The sequence below is a fragment of the Meleagris gallopavo genome, chromosome 5 (assembly GCF_000146605.3).
Source record: "Meleagris gallopavo isolate NT-WF06-2002-E0010 breed Aviagen turkey brand Nicholas breeding stock chromosome 5, Turkey_5.1, whole genome shotgun sequence".
Lineage (NCBI taxonomy): Eukaryota > Metazoa > Chordata > Aves > Galliformes > Phasianidae > Meleagris > Meleagris gallopavo.
In genome coordinates this window covers 2,335,071-2,355,105 of record NC_015015.2, presented here as the reverse complement: position 1 = coordinate 2,355,105, position 20,035 = coordinate 2,335,071, and the positions used below count along the sequence as shown (strand labels likewise).

Below are 20,035 nucleotides of genomic sequence, written 5' to 3'. Positions count from 1 at the left end.
ATATATATTTGTGTCTGTGCAAAAACACTGCTTCCTTCCCACCACCTTAAGCAAAGGATATAAATAATGAAATGACAGTGTGCTAAAGGTGTTGGGGAGGATCTGTAAAAATCTTCCTTTTTATTTGTTCACTAAGATCTTAGGTCAGCTCCTGCTAACATTTACCAAGCATACTTCTGAAATGACTTAAGGGAGAAGGAAGTGGATTCTTGAATAATTTATTTCATCTTAAAGGAAAAAATTTGAAAGACAGTTCTAACTGTTTTTCTTCTACTTCCAGTACAAGCAGCAAATTAAATACATAATTTTTTTTTCTATTTCCTTTCACACAGAATAACAAAAATAAAAATACAACAAAGATTTCTATGAACATCTTTAGGCAAAGACACCATTTACATCTGGAGACAAAAATCTCTCTCTCAAAAATAGTGTGTCCATTTACTTAGAAAGCCCTAAGTTCAACATTTAGAACTGGAGAATGTCTACTTCAGACTTGCAAGACAACCCTTCAACTTATGTCTACTGAACCTACAAGAGTGAGTAGTTTATGCCTTATAAGTTCCTGTAGTATTCATATAATGATTTTAGTGTTTCTGAGCAAGAGTAGATCTGGTGTAGCATTTGAGGAAAGGTGGAACAGAACTAGAACTCCATAATGAAGCTTGCACTAGTGCAAGTAAGCCACAGAAATTTAAGTTTATGACAATATCCCCACACATGACAAGACAATCTCTACAACCAATAGCTACAGTTTATAGAGTTCACAGGAATGGTATTTACACACCTTCCCCTAACACCCAAGCAAAAAAGAAGAGTCCCAGTCTTGGACCTCAGTGAATCAGTAATACATCCATAACATGAACACTGGCTAGCAGCACTGCTTTGTGCTTGCCTTGCACATTCACAAGACAGAAGTCAAAGGGAAAACTGATTCTGTGCAAATCTTGAGTTGTCGTTTTATAAAAAGTTCAAAGAAATTCACGTTTTTCCTTCTACAGTCAGACTAAGACTTCCACAAGCCCACCACTGACATTCTAAATACTATAAAAAAAAGTGAAATTATGCTAAACGTACAAATTCCAGGCAGATAATCACAATCAAAATAATGAAGGAATTCATAACAACAGTCTCTTCCATTCTCCCCACAAGTACACTTATCTAGATACATACATAAAACATGATCTGAATTGAGGTTTTTTTGTGAGCTCAACTGCTAATACCTAAAATTCTAGTTCTAGCACTAGAATCAAGATATTAGTGGTTGAATTCTCAGAGGAGTTTTGACAGAAAAACACCTTCAACTCTTTCACTAAACAAATCTGCTTTGTTGTGACAGAATAAACAGACTAGGAAACTAACTTTAAACTGCATTCTCTTTGTTTATAAACAGCTAGCTAGAAAAAGAAAGTAACTTTTTTTTATCCATTTCATAAAGCTTTGCATAATAGATTTTCATTAGATCTTATCACAGAAGCAATGCAGATGCTATCACTTATGACTACCATCATTTTCACAAGGACTGCCAGCAACCTGTGATAAGACATCCATTTCCTTTCTGTACTGGAAATGTGATCGGAGCAGAGGGAAAGAATGCTGCCTCCCACTGAGATCTGCTGCCCTCTCTCTAAGAAGGACAACCAAGTAAGCCACTAACTGCTTTTAACCTTGCTGAGCCTCTGACTAGCATGGGCAGAGCCCTAAGCACAACAGCTCTTTCCTTCTCTCCTCAAGTGCTAAAAAACAATTCTATACCTTACAGAAACAGCCCACACAATACAGCCTGACCTTATGCTGCATACAGCAAAATAAACAGGTCAGTGCTCTGGTTATGATCAACAGCAGTACTACTGTGTCAAAATCATGCATTCATTTGATGACAACGGAGCAAAAAAGAACTTCGGCAGAACAATTCTCTATCCCAGAACAAACTGAATAACAGAAAGCTAAAGAAAGCAAGGAACTAATTGCACAGTGCTCCAGGGCTTACTGCTTCTCCATGTCAACCACCTTTTGAGAAGCACAACAATTATTAAAAGCTTCCTTTTTGTTACCTATAGGTATCTTGCACTATTACAATTTATTAGCTTTGCCCAGAAAGCTAAAGTGTGCTGAGTGTTACCTATCCAGAATAGAAGATTCAAGCATTGCATCACAGCAGCTCTGAGATCCCATTCACCATCCCTCAAAAAAGTTGCACTGGAGTATTTGTCCTATCTAGGAAAATCTGAAGAAGAAGAAACAGCTGTCTAGAGTTATGGGAATTCATGGGGCCATCACCACACTGCAAAAAAGCCAATTTCACAATAGAAACACTGAACCTTTGATCCTTTGAGAAATAAACATATAAGATGTTGCATTAAATTGTTTCCAGGTCAACTCATAATTAACAGGGAAACTCATTCTGCTCAAACATATTACTTCAAACTGAGTAACTGTAGTAGCCACTTAATTTTTAGAATCACTTTGAAATAATTATAATACAACTGACACCAGAACTTTTTCCATCAACATCTCCTGAGAGACTGAAATAGATTACTAATGCTACAAAGTACCTAGGAGCATTGATGTATGGGCCGGGTTACAAGATAAAAAGGGAGTTATTTGTTAGAACTGAACTACTATAAGTGTCTGGCCACTGAAAGAGTAAGTTTATTCCTCACGTCTAATAAGGAATGGCATTCACTTGTTCTTTTTACAGAAAGCGGCCCTGAATCTCAGTTTTACATTCATCCTCAATATTAGCAGAAGCATGCATCCACAATTATACATTAATGAGACACAGCTTTTTCATGAAACACTTAAATATTTCCAACAGAGAAAAATGTAGTTATATACTTACAGCACGGGGTCTTCTGTTTGGTCACAAGTTGTGGGAACGCAAAGATAGCTGACACGTCTAGCTCGCGGTTTTCCTTCTGTTCCTCATCTCCAGTCTGGTCAGCCCAAACTACTGATTTTTGTCTTTGAATCAGCTGTTCTACCTCTCCAAATTCAGTCTCAGTTAAAGTATTTGTCAACCCAGCTTCTTTCAAAGTCAGATACTGCTTGCGAAGAACTGGAAGCAAAGCAGTTAGAACTCTGTAGAACAAGAGAAAAGTGACTAAATCACAATCTGGTCTATACTAGCACTGCTGCCACCGCTAGTAATTCAAAGGTTTTTCCTTGTCCCCTTCCATCCTGGAGATCTGCTGTACAGTCTTGTTTTATTCCACAAAATTTCAACTAAGAAAAAAACATTCTTGACTAAGCTGAGTAACTTTTCTCTTAGCAAAATCATGTATTTCACTATAAGTATTTTCCAAGTATAGTTCTTCCTCAGTGTCTAAGATCCTCAGTTTTTCCTCACTGTTTCTAAGATATCTCAAACAGTACAGAAATAGTTGTCATATCCTGATGGAATTTTGACATTCTAAAATTAAGGATAAGATGCACGCACAACTGCAAAACGAGTTCAGATGACAGAAGATTCAGAAATCTATACGATTAAAGGAATTTGTTAGCTCTTGCCTCGGTTGCAGGACTAAGCTATAGGTTCAAACAGTAGCCAAGGGGATGTGTATGCAAAAAAAAACAAATGGGAAACTTGAAATTACAGAACTGGAATGTTAAGTGTTTAGCTTTCAGCTTTGAAGGTTTGTGTATTTGTTACTGTAAAGCTTATGCTAAATACCCTTTCTTCAAATGGTGAAGTAGAAGCCAGTTATTTCATTTTGGAAGTATTTCATTACATACATTTTACATATATTTACTGAAGACATTTGTTAATACTTCTCATTGCATATCTTGCACCCTGAAGGCTTGTATTCAACAGGTTAAAGAGACAGATGACAGAGCTGATATTTACCTTCAAATTCAGCTTTTTTTTTTTTGCAGTCTGACCACATATATACCAGTTTAATTATAACATTCTTAATACAGATAGAACCATTTGATTTCCTGCACTGTAGACATGAATACGAATGCAAACAATTACAATCACTGTTCAACAGTTCAACTGTACTGTTCAACTTAAGACTGAAAAAAGACACAATAGCCTATTAACAAAAAAAGCTATGCAAAGAAATGAGGTAAAAATAAGTGATGGACACAGTGCTTGTAGTTTCAGATAAAGAATGAAAGAATGACAGAAACCAAGATTTAACAAGTTATTATTTTTCTTATCTTTTTATAGAAGAAAACAATTTAATCTAAAGATAAAAGTGAGAAAAATCATGCTTCTGTTTTAACTAAATATCAGTTCTATAGATAGGTATTCCAAAGTTACAAATGCCAAAATGGAAGTTTTAAAGAGGCCTCCTGTACTGAAACTGTACTTACTTCTCCATCTGTTTATAGTGCTGATCTTGAAGCGACAATAGAGATAACATGTGCTCAATCTGGGCTTTCAAGTCCTTAACTTCTAGGTTTAAGTGGCAACACTGAAGATCTTCATGCAGTTCCTTAGGAAATTAGCAATGAAAAAAAAAAAACAACAAACTACTGTAGACCAAATTATAAGTGAGAAACTGAAGCATAAATGACAAATAATCATATTAATAGGCGATCTATTGAAATGTAAAGCTAAAATGGATCAATAGTATTCTAATAAATTCATTGCAACAGATAGGTGTGAATTACTTGATTTTAATTTACATGCATAAATATTGTTCTGTTAATTTCCTTTGACAAAAAGGTGAGTGTGCTCTAATTAGCTCTAGGAGTCTAGCAGGCACACATGTATTTACGTGTGCATGGCCAAAGACACACTTGTTTCTTTTCCTATGGACTTGCTCCATATTTGGATTTCAGCAACACTGACTGGAACAAGTCTTCATTGTATTCAGTCATCTTCCTGTGATCCAATATTTTGTTTGAAATACTTTAAAATTACCTCTTACAGTATAAAAAAAATTTTAGTCATCCTAATACAAGTATTCCATTACCTGAGTTATACAAGTGCTCATTACACAATGTAGTTCGAGCCAACCTAATTGCCGGCTGAAATCAAAAGGCAGGGAGGAAAATCCCAACCCTTTCTTTCCCTCATCTGTTTTTTCCTGTACATGCTTTCATCCCTCCCCTTCTGCCAGCTCTGGTGTTCACCTGGGACTGCATCAAGCTCGAGTTGCTAAAACTTGGAAGAGAGCTTAACACAATTTCTTCCCTGATTCTCACCTCTCTTGCAACCTTGAAATGAATGTGGTGTTTTTTTTTTTTTTTTTTTGCCAAGATAAAAACTAGGTTAGGCATGCTTAGACAAGCATTAAGACCTACTGTGAAGGCAAGAACAGAAGTGTAGGGCAAGAAGTAGGATCAACTCTCAAGCAGCTGTTCTCAAGCGCTCAGCCATACCATCTATTTACTTTTAGAATGTGTTTTTACAGGTAGTTATACACTTTTACACAGAATGATTGTACAAACAATATGATACCTTTATGGAGAAAATCTAAAATACTTACACTAGATTTTGAAACCACTCTGAAAGAATTAGTCACAGTAAAAATCATAAGCGAGATGGAAAGAAGAAAAATCTATTCTTGAGTCAAATGTTGCTCACAAAGCATGAAACCTGCCCTTGAAGTGAAAGGCCTTTACCTTTGGAATACAGCCACCTTGATCCAGGAGGCGCATTTCGTTTTCAACGCGATGCAGCCAATTGGTATTTTCCTCAAAGTGTTCCATCTTCTCCTCTTTCTTCTTCTGTATATGTGCACAGTAGGTTCTAAGCCTTGCAAGCATATGATCCCGCTTGCAAGTGGCCTAAAATTGAAAGATACACAGCGTTTAAAGCGGCAACTTTCATATGATGTTTCCTAGCATCTCTCTATAAAGTTATTCCATATGCTTACACAGCAAATATTTTGCATTTTTGGCTAGTTTAATAAAAGTAAAAATAGCTCATTCTCCTTATGGAGCATTACTGAACCACATGTAAACATTCTCATACTTTTTTGCTAACTTTTCAACATGTTTATTTGCTTCAACACTTGGTGAGCAGAACACAGAATCAGCACGGCAAAGAGACCTGAACTGTGTGTGTGCTCCAGGCAAAGACTAGACTCTGGTCAGAGCTTCACTTAGCAGATAAGACAGTCTAAGGAAAAAGCAAAGAGACTGAAGAACCCAGAAGGTCAAAGTGAGCTCCTCAGGGAAAGTACCAAGAGAAAGAATTGTCAGACTACAACTTCAGTGGCTGCTGATTCCTGCTGTCCAAGAAAAAGCTTTCAAGACTGTTGAAACAGAGAAAACCAGATGTGTTATTTTGCATTCTGGTCTTCAGTTTTTACGTGGTACAAGAAAGGCATGTGAAATGAAGATGGCATTGACAATATCCTACCATTTAATGAACCCTTCTAATAGGCCCCAAGGAAGAAAAGATGTGACATTACTATACTGAAATAGGAAAAAGGCCAATAAAGCATGCTAGCTATATAATTGTTTTAGAGGGCATGACTTCTGAAACACATTCTCCTGGCCAAGACACTTGGCTCCTACTCTGTAGTATGACTGCATAAATCACATGAGATGGAGAAGAAAATTGTCAGTTCCAGACTGAAGTACTGGGATGTACTCAACAAGTAGATTCAACATGGGCAATTGCAGGAGGCAGAAAAACTGAAGCCATGATTTCAATGCTTTCAAGGACTACATTGCTTTTAAAGGTGGTAAAAACCATAATGAAGCATCAGAAGTGGAGGATTTCATATCGAATGCACCTTTTAAAAGCCTATAAGAGTAGCAGTATTTGCTGTATCTTAAATGAAAGTACAGATTGCAAGACTGATAAAGAAAGCTTCAAGATACGTTGGGTCAAAACTGCATGAAGACTTCCTTAAACTTAAACTTAGTAAGGTCAACAATACTGTAGGTACAGGAAAACAGTCAGAAACAGGGGTAATAAAGCAGAAGAATTAGGCCAGAGTACGTAAACAGAACTTTTGAGCATACAGAGCTTGAGTTCTAGAAGGGCTGGAATTCAGAGAAGTTAAGTAGAAAATGGGATGATCAGTCAGGATTAACCAAATTTCCACTAACTGAAGTGTTGCAAAAATCTCGTCACCCAAAAAACATTTGCAACAGCAGAAATTAAGGGAACAAACTCAATTTCATAAAGAAGCAAAACAAAAATAATATTATATTGAATTTAAGTTTTCAAATTGAGGTTTTTCAAATGCAGGTAAGAAAACATGCTTTACATTAACTTGTCTAAAGTGATTATATGCAGTTACTGAGCACAAACAATTAAATGGAAAACATCTAGCTGTGCCCCATTGGACAAAAGCATTACTTCAGAGTTTCTATGAGATGAAAGAATTCTAGAGTGCGTTAGTCACTTGAAATGTCTTAATGACAACCAAAAACTTGTGACACGTTTTTCCATTTGGACCAAATGTCTTGTGAATTACTGAAAAAATTAGTAACTTGCAAATTATCATCTTCAGCTCAATGCAGACCGCTACTGTCACTAATCAAAATCAGCCCCACTCTGTTTCATAAGTACATAAAGCATTTAAGTCAAACTGTATCAGAGAAATTAAGATACTACATGTTACCTTGATCTTCTAGAAGGAAGTGAGCATTCAGTGCAACAACATCAGTTGTTAATACTTAGCCTCACACTCTTGAGTTAAATTTTATAGCAATTAAATGTGATTTTGGCTCACATGACTTTGCCCATAAAGAGCTATTCAGAGAGCTTTCTGGTGACTAGCGGAAACAGTAAAAATCTGTCTTGTTTAGCACAAGGTCAGTGTTTTTCCCTATGAACAGATTAGTAATGACACATGGTTATATCAGTTTCATAACAGTTTCTATGGCTGTACCATCCACATATTATCACACTGTTTTTGGACGAGATCACGGTGAGTCTCCCAAGGCATTAAGTAACTACGACACTCCAACCTGCAAAAGGTTAAGCTGAAAAAAGTTTTCACAATTAGCAGTAATAAGCAAGAACACAGTTTATGTTGCAGGGGGAAAAAAGCCTAACTGGCATTACAATAACATTTTCTGTATTAACGTTAGAAATATTATCTGAGTGTTAATCAGAGTGTCCCATATCAACAGTATAAATAACAAAGCACTAGCTAATTGTTTAAGTTGCATAAACACTTGAGGATTTAGACAACTCACCTTCTCTATTCTTTCTTCGGAGCACATCAGTTGAATTTGTTCATGATACTGTTTCTGATAATAAGCCTTCAGTGTACTGACTTTCAGCTGCATTTCCAGCTTTAGGTATTCTTCTCTGATTTCCTCACGGTTTGCAAACACATTTTTAAGAATTCCTTTGTATCTATTACAAGTGAAGTATCACAATGAAGATAAGCGAGTGAGCTACTAATACTTTATTATTTTATATATATAAAAATATATATATATAAATATATATATATGTACACACACACAGGCCATCCTTTACTTTGGGAAAGTCTCCAAACCAAGCTGTAAACCAAAATATGCATCATTCCTTACCACTTATCAGGCTAATAGGGGAAACAGTGATGGAAGATACTTAGAAGTTACTCCAGCTAGACTGATGTCTAAATGGACTCTAAAATCTGCTTATCCCTACTCTGCAATGCAAATTAGAGTAACAAGCATAAGGAGAAAGCCTAGAAAGATTACCACATTGCAATGTAAGTTTGTGGTGGTACTTTCCCCCTTCACTCTCCAAATACTGCAGGTACAGTCCAGAATAGCCAAAAAGATGCTGCATTCGTCAATCATGACACCAAGATAATTCTCACATAAGATGACAGTTTAACATGCAAGTGTTCTAAGGATGTGCAGAATTAGATTGTTATACATTGTTTATTACAGACCATCAAGAAATGCTGCTATAAAATAAGGTACTATAAAATTGAGCATAGGCTGAAGCAGAGAACAAGCTGAAGAGACATTCTTGCCATACAGTTAACTTTTAGACAATGCACTTCAGAAGTAGTAATTTCATAATCTGGGGTCTGAACAACCCAAACTGTCTTATTACTTGCATTTTAAGAACAGAGCAACTCTTTTCTATAGTTTCAGAAACTCAGGAGTCTTGCCCAAAGTTCTCCAGACAATGCTATTGTATTGATGTAAAAATCTGTACAGACACAGTGAATTTAGAAATATTTCTTTAAGGAATAAGATATTCTACTGCAGATCATGACTGCTTTTACTTTACACTATTACTATCTATACAAACAGTCACCCTATGAGTGAATGTTTGCACAAGTGGCTGAAAATTTTTTTTGCCTCCACAGTATCCATAGAAACACAGTCCCTCCCACCTGCTTTGGAAATACAGCAGTAGAGAAGTGATGGCAAATTCTATTCATTTTAACAACAGTCAAACTCTGCAAAGAGTTCAAGTGAAGCTGCAGAATAGGTGTAGTTGTGTAGTTAAAGATCAGTGTCCCAGCTATAGTATCAAGCAGAGAAGCCTTTGCAAAACTCCTGCTTTGAAATGCATTTCTTAGTAAGCATACTTTTCTTCCTGTGAAGTAATCTTCCCTATTCTTCACTTAAAAATGTTAGAGTGAAGCTGTAAGCACATGCAGGATATAATTATCTCTGGACTACCTACTTTCAGAGCTCACAGACCTATGTATGGGTGGCAGAACCAAAGTCAGTGTCCACGATCTGCATCAGTAGGCTGAAGACTTGAAACTTTGGCAGACATCATGTCTCCCAGCTTTAGTCAACAGAAAGCACAGGAATGATTTCTAGGTTTGCAGGAGCAAGAAGAGTAATCAGGTGAACCTGAACCTCTTTCAGATCACACTGGAAGATGTCTCTGAGGATTTTGAGGCTTAGCCTCAAAAAAAACCATCATGTGATTCCATTACTTAGTATGCTTTAATAAAATTCTTAAAATACCCTTAATTTAGGGATACGTGAATTGATGTACAGTCAAAACCCTAATTTAGAGAGGAGAGAGAAGAATATAGATAAACAAAGAATGTTCTTCACAGAACTGTGGTATATATGCCACGGTAGAAAAGTGGTAATATTTAGACAGGACAAAGTAATCCATTAAATGACCTCTTAAACTTACAGTTAAATAAGGAACTCGTCCAAACTGCTAACATTTTGCAGATAAGAATGACACTTTACCATCTCTTTCCAATAAAATATCAAACTTGTACTTTATGATGAATGAAGAGACAACCAATGTCCAGTAAGTAAAAGCATTTCCCCCTACACAATTTCTTAACAGGTTTCTGAAGAGGTTTCACAAGTACAGCTAAAGATACCTAACAGCTGTAATTTCTTTGGTTTTCATCCAGACATTTGATGCTAACAATACATCTCTAAACAATATATAATAAATTTCTTCTCCTTCAGCAGATAAAAAACACATACACAATGAACCTTAACAAGCTTAAGCTTAGCCAAACAAACGTAACAAAGATTACCTCCTTTCCTTGAAAAATCTCCAAGATCCTAATCTGTTGCTAAACAGTCAAGTCTGCCTAAGAGTATGGAAGATTTTATACTAGCTCAATTTCAATGAAATCTTGTTGGGTACTATTTTAGTAAACATTTCTTTTCTTGCACTAACCTGTAATTTGAAGAAATGGATTTTTACTGTTATCTCAGAAGGTTTTCCCAGATAAAAAACACATTCAAGAGGCCAGAAAAAGTATTAACTGAACTAAGTAGGTGGATAAATATCAGAAATATGAGATATTAAGGGACAGACCCAGTGAGACTTTCAAACCAAAACCTAACCTCGTGGAATATACTGACTTGTGTAACAAACACATATAAATATCTTAAGTATTCTCTTGTCACACCGGAAAAATTGGTAGGAACATCATGAAATCACCATGAAGGTTGAGAAATCTAAAAGCAATAGGAACAAAAAGCCTACTAATGTGACTGAGTTTCTACGTGAAAGAATAATTCCAGTTCCTGCCATTCAAATCTCACAGGAAGGGTACTATTGATGAAATATTTGTCAGCCATAACAGCATCTGCTGTCATTTAGGCATTCTACATTGTCAGCCCACAAAACAAATTATTGTGGCTTTGCTGAAAGCTGGCATTCATATATTCCTCTGTTCCTCATCCTGAAAGGTTACTGGTAAAACAGTTAACCTGGCTGTGCGCAGAAACAACAGCATTAGAACTTGTATATAGATTTAATTATTATTATTTTAAATATGCAGTAGAATATTAAATATGCAGTATTATGCAATATAGAGTATCAATTTCCATTTGACAACATGTTCCTAGAATTAACAAACAGAACCTTGCAGAAACTCTACTATACCTCTCCCAGAAACATATATCTCTACTAGTCTAGGCTTAACCGGTGTATTGATAATATATCTTAAAAGCTATAATCTCTTACAAGTAAAAAGTTATTTTCCCATTTTTTAGGTTACGAAGATCAGTTTCTCATTAACAAAAAACAACAATTGTTCTCTCTTATACAAGGACTGTCTAGTTTTCCAAGTCCTATAGAAAGGGCTTGCATCACCCCACAAGATTATTCCAGTTACCAGGAGGCTTTTTTATCATGCTTTTCCCTTTTCTTAAGCATACTGTATTATTTTATTACACTGCCCTCAAATGCAACACTAATCTATACTGTTACATTTATTCTTTTTCTGTCCACAGCTTACTGTGCAGCCTACATATATTTAATAATTGCATGATTTATTCCTTCTCTACGCCATCCCTCCCCCAGCCTTATTTTTCTCCTATTGATCATCTGGCTGGCAATTGTTAGTTATATCTTATTAGCAGACGTAGTGATTTTTCAGTGTGAATAACAACACCTTAGCGAACAACCCTAAGCCATTAGGGTCAGTAAACACTTCACAAGAAAGTAGTTATAGATATAAGACCTTCATCATAGATCTAATTCATGATGTCGGTGAGTCATATCAGCTTCTTGATGGTCAGGCTATGTGATTATCCTACAGTATTTTGTTGAGTAGTTTGCCTAGTAAGTTGAAATACTTCAAGTACACAGCACTTGTTTCATTTTAAATTCACCTTTTCAGCTTTTCTGAACAGGAGTGGCAGTACTGCACTACTCTATCTAAAACAATGTTAGGAGTTACAAAACCAATACTGAAAGAGTAATTTCATTCCACAGATGATTTAATTTTTTTATTATATTGTTATTTTCTATTTTATATTATTTATTTATATTACATGTTATTTTACTATATATTTATTATTTATAATCAGGCAAACCCCAGTCTTGAAGGAAAAATCTTCACGTGATCAATTTACCTTTGTATTTCTACTTGCTGATGGTTTGAAATTACAGAAGAATCCTGGCTTTGATGGATGCTTGCTGTCTTTTCTTCGTATGTTCTCAGTTTCTCCTTCAGCATCATGATCTTAAACAAAAGAGGTACCTTTTAGCTGGATTTTTTTCCCCTCAATTTTTGAAGCAATCCTTCTGTACGTTTGTCTTAAGGCACATTACCAATAGCACTAAGTGATATCCTTTTTGAAAAAATGAACAGTTCTTAAGTTTACACAGAATTATTAGGACAATATTTGCCTTATAAGTTCAATCACATTATTTTAAAATTCAAACTTGTAACAATTATATGCCAACATTTTAACAATAGATCATGACATACCTCTTTCTTCTGTTCATTGCAAATTTTAACGTATTGGCTTATGTGGCTGTCCAAACTAACAACATTACTCTTCAACTGTTAAAGAAATGAAACAAATTATAATTCACGAAGGAGATTTTTTTTTTTAACTTCCCTGCATAAAAAGAGACTGTGTTTGAGTACTACATAATTGCATTTCCACTATACTCTGAGGAAAGGGACGAATATATTTCTGGCTTGGCCACAAAATTGAACTTTTTAGATTTTGCCATGATCTGCTAGATATAGTTTTCCTCAAAAGAGCAATAAATATTAAAAATAAAAAACTATGCAAAAAAAGGAAATTACAGTAAAAACTCCATAGTATGTGAAAGAAATTTTGATATCACAGTACAAAGGATTATTAAAAATTCACAACTATCTAAATAGATACTACAGAGCAGAAGACAGGCAGCCACAATGGATTTCCACTTGTCAATATAATCTCATTCAGATTCTCAGCTCCAGTTGAATCCTACTTGTGACAGAGCTGGACTGGCTCGTGCACAACTGTTCAAACACTTCTTTCATGGGCTTTACTGATCTCTGAATACATAATGGTAAGACACTGAAACTGGTTGTGGATCTCACCAGTTGAAGATTATTTCTAAATCTGAGGCTCGGAAGACGAAATCTTTTCAGCTCACTCTCAGTAACAAACACTCAGATGAAGAAAGAAGAGACAACAAAAGAATTTTGAGGAAAAAAAAAGTTAAGTAAATTGAAAATAGTCTTCTGAAAGAAATAATAACCCTTCTCTTAAGAAGATATTACTATACTTTGACAGAAGATCAATAAATACCAATATACTCACAGAAGACTTAATATCCTTTGCTCGGTTTGCATATTTAAGAGTATTATATGTATCATCATAAAACATAAAAGATGGGCTAACAGCAGCTATCATTATTGTTCGGCAATTTCCTCCAAGGGAATCTTTCAACAAACGAGTGAGCTTGCTGTTTCGATAAGGAATGTGTTGTTTCTTGCTCTATAAAGAAAACATTGTTATGTATTAAGCAGCTGTACTTTAAATATGCTTAAATGTTTGCTTACCCTTTCAGGAATACCACTAAACATGACAAACAGACTTAGAATCTCTCTTTTACATAAGTTAACTTCCTCAAAATCACATTTACAGCTAAAACAATCTGCTTTAAACCTCTTAGAATTAATACCTCTATAGCAGAATTGTTGGTCAGGTTACTTCCTAATGTCTGTATATATAACAAAAATTCTTATGGTGTAAGCAGCTAACATAAAGTAGGCTATGCTAAAACCATTTCAGTTCAGAGTGATTGAAGTTGTGAAGTCCTTCCTTTTAAGATCCCTATACTCAAAGCATTATCAGCTACAGCAAGCTGCCAAGAATTTTGACCAGTTGATTTTTGATTATTTGCACCGATATTGACTCAACCCCTCTCCAAGCTTGAGTTTGCTCAGTAAAGCTCCTTCCTTCGTTACATTTACAGTCTCCATCTCGTAGTACAGAAGCAATTAGTACCCCAATCCCATACTAAATACGTCAATGTGAATTAGCTTACTTATATAAAACGGTGCAGGTTCTAAATTCTGCCTTTTACCCCAACAAGATGGTGGTGAAAGTCTGCAGCTTTGCCAGGCAGCATAAAAGGAAATAAAAGCTTTGATCATTCACCCTATTTGAAAGGAGAAATTGCTAGCTGAGAGGTGCAAGCTAGCAAGGATTTGAGTTTGGCAAAAATTCAGGATGTTTTGTCCCCTCTCTCATACAACTGTTCATGCCATTTCCCTTGAGCTGCTGAGCCAGATCAGGAGAATAATTTACTGCCACAAACGAGGTGGGCACAAGAACACAAAAGACCAATCAAATCCATAATGCACACCTCGTCTCCCCCTTCAAAATAAACACTGGGACATGGAACCCAAAACAGAAATGGCATTTCCTGATCTGGAAAACATGACCCTGTTGCCAGCAAGGTAGAAAACATTAGTAGCTGAAGGCAGGAAAGCCTGATAGAGCAACCCCCTTGACTAATCAGTTGAGATTTAACAACTTACTACTGACCAGAAGGGCAAAATTCTAATTCTTCAAATCTTTGCTAACAGTCCTCACAAATAACTGAAACAGCAAACGCTCAATAATGCTCTGATGTTTTTCTGTCTTGTGTGACTATAATGGAAAGTAACTGAAGGGAAGTATTACAGTATTCACCTTAACTACATCCATCGTAATTCAGCTGAGACTGTTATCATTATCTTAAAACTGTTTTATTAAATACCTTTACTTTTTTCTACTGGACATTCGTACCAAACAGGTAACATCTTGCATATTGATTTTCTTCAACCTAAAGCAAACATACCCTACCTTACAGACCCCACCCAACAAAATATTAAAATAGGGACAAAGCTTAAGAATAAAGTTTGTTGAAACAGGGTAATACTTTGAAAAAGATCAAAGGAAATACAAAGATTCTGACTGGACTATTTGAAAGTCAGCTTATAGCAAGAAGATAAGAGAAACAAAGATGAGAAAGAACATAGCATTCGCTAGAAAAGTAGATAAGGAAATGCAAGGCCCTCCCAGTCGATGCAGGAAATAAGTGCACAGCAATAATCTCTAGTAAGAGATTTAATGACAAGACAGGTTTGGACATATACAAGGTACAATGACAATACTAGAAAGGAAAGTATTCTTTAAAGACAGGTGGGAACATTAGCAGCAGTATGAAAACATACTTTAGGGAAGCAATCTTGAAAAAAATCAGAGAGGAGAAATGTATTACAATAACCAAGTCATGTATACAGAAAGACAAAAAAAGTAATTACAGAAGAAACAGGAAAGCAAGCGTGTCCATGAAAGCTTTTCCTGATGCACAAAAAACTATCTTGTTGAAAAGCAATTGATAAATAATTGTATCATTTCAATTCTGCTTTTCAACATTTATTTGAAGTTCTCATGCTATTGACAGTACAACACATTCAATCAGATGATGTCTATTAGTTTAACCACGAACTGAGGTGGAAAGAAAGGAAATAAGTTTCTCCAACAATACATTACAGAAAGTCCCAAGTAGCTCTTCTTTTTCCCTTCTATTAAAGTGAAAAATCACAAGTATCCTTTCAAAGTTGAAGATTAGTAAGGTGGCTTCCATGTACAAAACATACTGCCTTTTTACCAAATTAATGAAAAGAATCCTCAAATGAATCTCCACTATGAACTGGTTAGAAAGTTATCCATTAATTCCTGTTACTGTGCAAAATGTGTGTTTCACAAAATGGAAAGAATTAGGAAGAAAGAAAAAAAAACAAGAAACAGTTCAGATGCACATCATCAAGCCTAATAGACTCATACATGGTTGATAACGGAGGAATTTCTTTCCTATGAGTGTGGTGAGGTGCTGGAACAGCTGCCCAGAGAGGCTGTGGATGCCCCGTCCATCCCTGGAGGTGTTCAAGGCCAGATTGGTTGGGGCCCTGGGCAGCCTGGTTTAGCACTAAATGTGAAGGTTGGTGGCCCTGCACATCGCAGGGGGGTTGGAGATTCATGATCTTTGAGGTCCCTTCCAAACCGGACCATCCTGTGATTCTGTGATGATGGGCAGAATTCCTAACAGTTGTAACAGTTGAAAACCTCAGGATTTCTGTTCTGAGTTTAAGCAACGCTGTATAGGATACTTTCATTCAACACTCTTTTTGTGAAAGGAAAAACCTAACCCTGTAGTTTAGCTAAATAAACCTTAAGGCAATCCACAGAATGGTTATTCCAATCATCAATATAATCAGATACGAAATTAGGATACTTAAAACACATTGTTTCTCTTTCATATGGAAATTACTGTCAGCATCAAAGCTCACGTGGCTAAAATTAAGCAACATCAGATGATTCAGTAACTAAAAGGTTATAAAACAACTCCCTCCCTATCCCACCCCTCAGCAGAGTCTACAGAGGCTCTATTTCTTAAGAGAATAAAGGCCCTATTACATACATTTTCTGATAAACTCCACGGTGACAGACAATGAGGAAATTATAAACAAAAAGTAAGAGTCAAAAAGATGCAACACTTAATGCTTATGTTCAAAAACATTCCCACAAAACTAGAAGTTGAAGACAGCTTGGGAAACCACCACGTACCTTTGGATCTGCCAAGGCATTAATGATATTTCCAAGAGCTAGCAGGGAGCGGTTAATATTTGCTCCTTCTCTAAAACGAGCCCCCTTAGCATTTGTGGCACTGGCACGTTCAGATCCTGCGAGGTCAATGAGGGACATTTTGGCAATTCGAACATTTTGACTAATGCTAGCTATCTTGTCTTGTTGTCTTAAGTAAATCTACAAAGCAAAAAAAAAAAAGTTAGTAGACCACTATCCAGTGTCTTATTACTCTAAGTTGATTTTACAGTGCAACAACTATCGTCAGAAATTCTCATGGGAATCCTTTTGCATTCTAAATTAAACCTTTCCATACTCATCAACAGGCAGCTTGTCCTAACAGAACAATTTCTGACACCTCAAATTTACCTGCTTCAGGTAGGAAAAAAAAAAAATTGGGTATGGTTGTATACTGTGTTTGGCTGGGGAGCAGTAAATTTTCTTTGTACAAGCTCATATGTTGCTGTCTTTCAGATTTAGGACAGTTGAACACTAATGTTTTCATATTGTTGAGTAGTACTTATAAAGCATGAAAGCCTTCTCCATTTCTCAGGCAGCCCCTGCTCCACTCCAGCCAGTCATCTTGAAGTGGGCAAGAAGCTAGGAGGGGACACAACTCGGAGAGCAGACCTCATCCAAATAGTCATATATTCCATGTAACATCTTACCCAGTGACAAAACTGGTTGCGTTTTTCCAAAGCAACAACTTTTTCTGTCCTCTTCCAACTGTCTTTATTTTGAACCACACGGTTTCCCCACTCACCTCTTTTTGCCCTTCATACTTTCTCATATTGCACTGTGGGGGAGTAAACAAGTCTATACCAAATGTAAATATTAAATATTTCTGCATCAAACAGTACAATCAAGACCCATTGTACTATTTTAGTAAGATCAATATACAACAAGAGAGAAAAGCCATTTCTCTGTATTTATCATCAGCAAGGAGGTATTCCAGGCTGGTAACACTAACAAAATCCAGTTAACAGCCATTAGTCAACTAGAGAAAGGTGGAGTGACAGCCAAATCATGTTCTATGACTCAAGCTTTTATCAAAATCCAAAAGATATAGGAAATGCCCCAAAGCACAATCCTCCCCACTTCTTCATTCATCAACAGAACCCTTTCAGTGTTGTGTAAATAAAGGAAATAGCTGCAAACTGACATAAGCAATTACTTACAGTACTAGCTGACTAGTTTGTAATTATTTCTTAGAGATGCCAGTGCTGCTAATAAGGACCTCAGGTAGACAAAGCATCTAAAATCCCCCCTTTAAGAAGTGTATGGCTGTGATTAATACATGTGAGCTGCAAAAGCTTACACTACTTATTTTTTTCAAGTCAAATGCTTTCTTTAGAAGTATTTTGTAAACAATCCTTTCAGGGTTAATTGTACTCTTTGATGCATCATACCATTTTAGACGTTCATATACGTACAAAATGAAAGATACTTGTAGGTACCCGACTGGTACCTACAGAAATCAATGACCACGGTGCTTTTGTTTAATACATTACAAACAAGGAGCACCCTACATTACTTTTTATGCATACATCCACAGAAATCAAATTTTTTGTTCCTACAACATTTAGGTTCAATAGGATCTTTCAATTCATTATGTTTTTACTTTATTGCCAACAGTTAACAACCCATTCACCTTCAAGCACTTTTGTTCCAACCCGTTCTCTAAGGAGAATTAATTTGCAACAACGCGTTTAAAGAAAGATCAAGTCTGCACACAGGACGTTTCTTTTGGTCATACCTTCCAACAAAACTGCAATAAGATACAAACATACTCATTCTGTCAATACAGTTTATTTCATTTGGTGCTTAAGCAATTTTTGCTAATGAGTAAACATACCTACACTGAGATCAATTTGCCAGGGTAAACAAAGAATGCAGCCTGGAGAAGATGAACTCTCCAGCATCTCCATTCACTTAATTGCTTGCCTTTCTGTTAAAAATACCACTAGACTGCAACAGCTACCTAATTTACTTAATTGCTTGCCATTTTTAGAGATGAACTGAGATGAATGCAAAGCCTGCCTGATGAAACAAATCTGAACTCTTTGCTGTCAAGTAAAAGTGAGGATAAGACACTCCAGCCCCAAGTAAACAAGGAAATCAGCTGTTTGTGCTCTGACCTCAATCTGTGGCACTGCACTTTGTGCCTTATTAAAGATGCACACATGGGTGACCATGCAGCAATCAAGCCACCCAATCAGTACGAATTCATTGCTTTGAATTTACGACCATAGGCAAATAATCTGAGGAAATGAGAAAGGACAATTTCAAACGGGAGCCTAAGCTATAGGAAAACCAACACTTTTAGTGAGGGAATTTTGCTGTTAGCTGCTTCAGAAATATGTAAATATGTCAAACATTTACTGTTATTTATCGTCAATAATAATGACTGAAATTTAGATCTGGAATACTTGTTTTACAGCTGTTTGTGTTTGCATCATCTAAATGATAATATCAACTTTTGACTATCATTATTAAGCATGGCCTCAGTTTGCAGGTACAGTTAACAACTGTCTAACAGTTAAATAATACCAGGACAAGAGCTCAAGTTGCCTTGTAATATTTTTCAACCCAGGATAGCAACATATAAATAACAGAAGATAATGTGATTTGCCATAGGTAGCAGCCAATGCATCAAGAAGCTTTAGCTAACAGGACTCATTTTTATTTTTTTTTTATACCAGTTTGTATTCAAGAGCAGTTGGAAGGAGATTGTGATAATCTGCAAGCAGCAATAATCTTTGGAGAATTCTTAAATACTAGCACATTTGTACAGGGTCTGTAAAAACCTTGCATTATGCATTTCATTTTCATGGTTCAAGTATGTATCTGCTTAAATCCTAGCTTGTGTTACAACTGGCTACACACTAAAATACAAAGAAAACCGGAATCAATGCAAAACCAAACAACAGAAAAGTAATTTTGAAGTGTTCACTTTATAGACAGAAGAATAATGACATTCTGTAAAATATTTTTTGTACAAGAATGCTGAGCAACATTAGAGGAGCATAAAAGCAGAAAACATTAAAAGGCCTTCCAGAGTGTAAATCTACAATATCAAAGCATATTCTTAACTCAAAACCACAGTTTTAGAGAAAAGATGTTTCTAAAAGTTGGAATTAGAAAGCTTTTCCTCATGTTTACTTCCAACTCTATTCAGTATGAATAGTGAACTGGAAGACTTTTAGCTCTGAGCACTAAAATTAAGGTCTGAGATTTTATATATATGTGTGTGTGTGTGTGTGTGTGTGTGTGTGTGTGTGTGTGTGTGTGTGTGTGTGTGTGTGTG

At 36.0% G+C, this 20,035-nt stretch overlaps 1 protein-coding gene across 1 annotated transcript in view; it reads right to left on the bottom strand.

Annotated features, from left to right (window-relative positions):
* The window catches only part of KIF18A (kinesin family member 18A), a 36,994-nt gene that overhangs the window by 12,309 nt on the left and 4,650 nt on the right, over window positions 1-20,035 (bottom strand). The window contains 8 exon segments of the mRNA XM_003206089.3: window positions 2,840-3,078; window positions 4,318-4,439; window positions 5,575-5,739; window positions 8,113-8,275; window positions 12,220-12,329; window positions 12,579-12,653; window positions 13,411-13,587; window positions 16,711-16,908. Of these exon segments, the coding sequence (XP_003206137.3) occupies window positions 2,840-3,078; window positions 4,318-4,439; window positions 5,575-5,739; window positions 8,113-8,275; window positions 12,220-12,329; window positions 12,579-12,653; window positions 13,411-13,587; window positions 16,711-16,908 (1,249 nt within the window).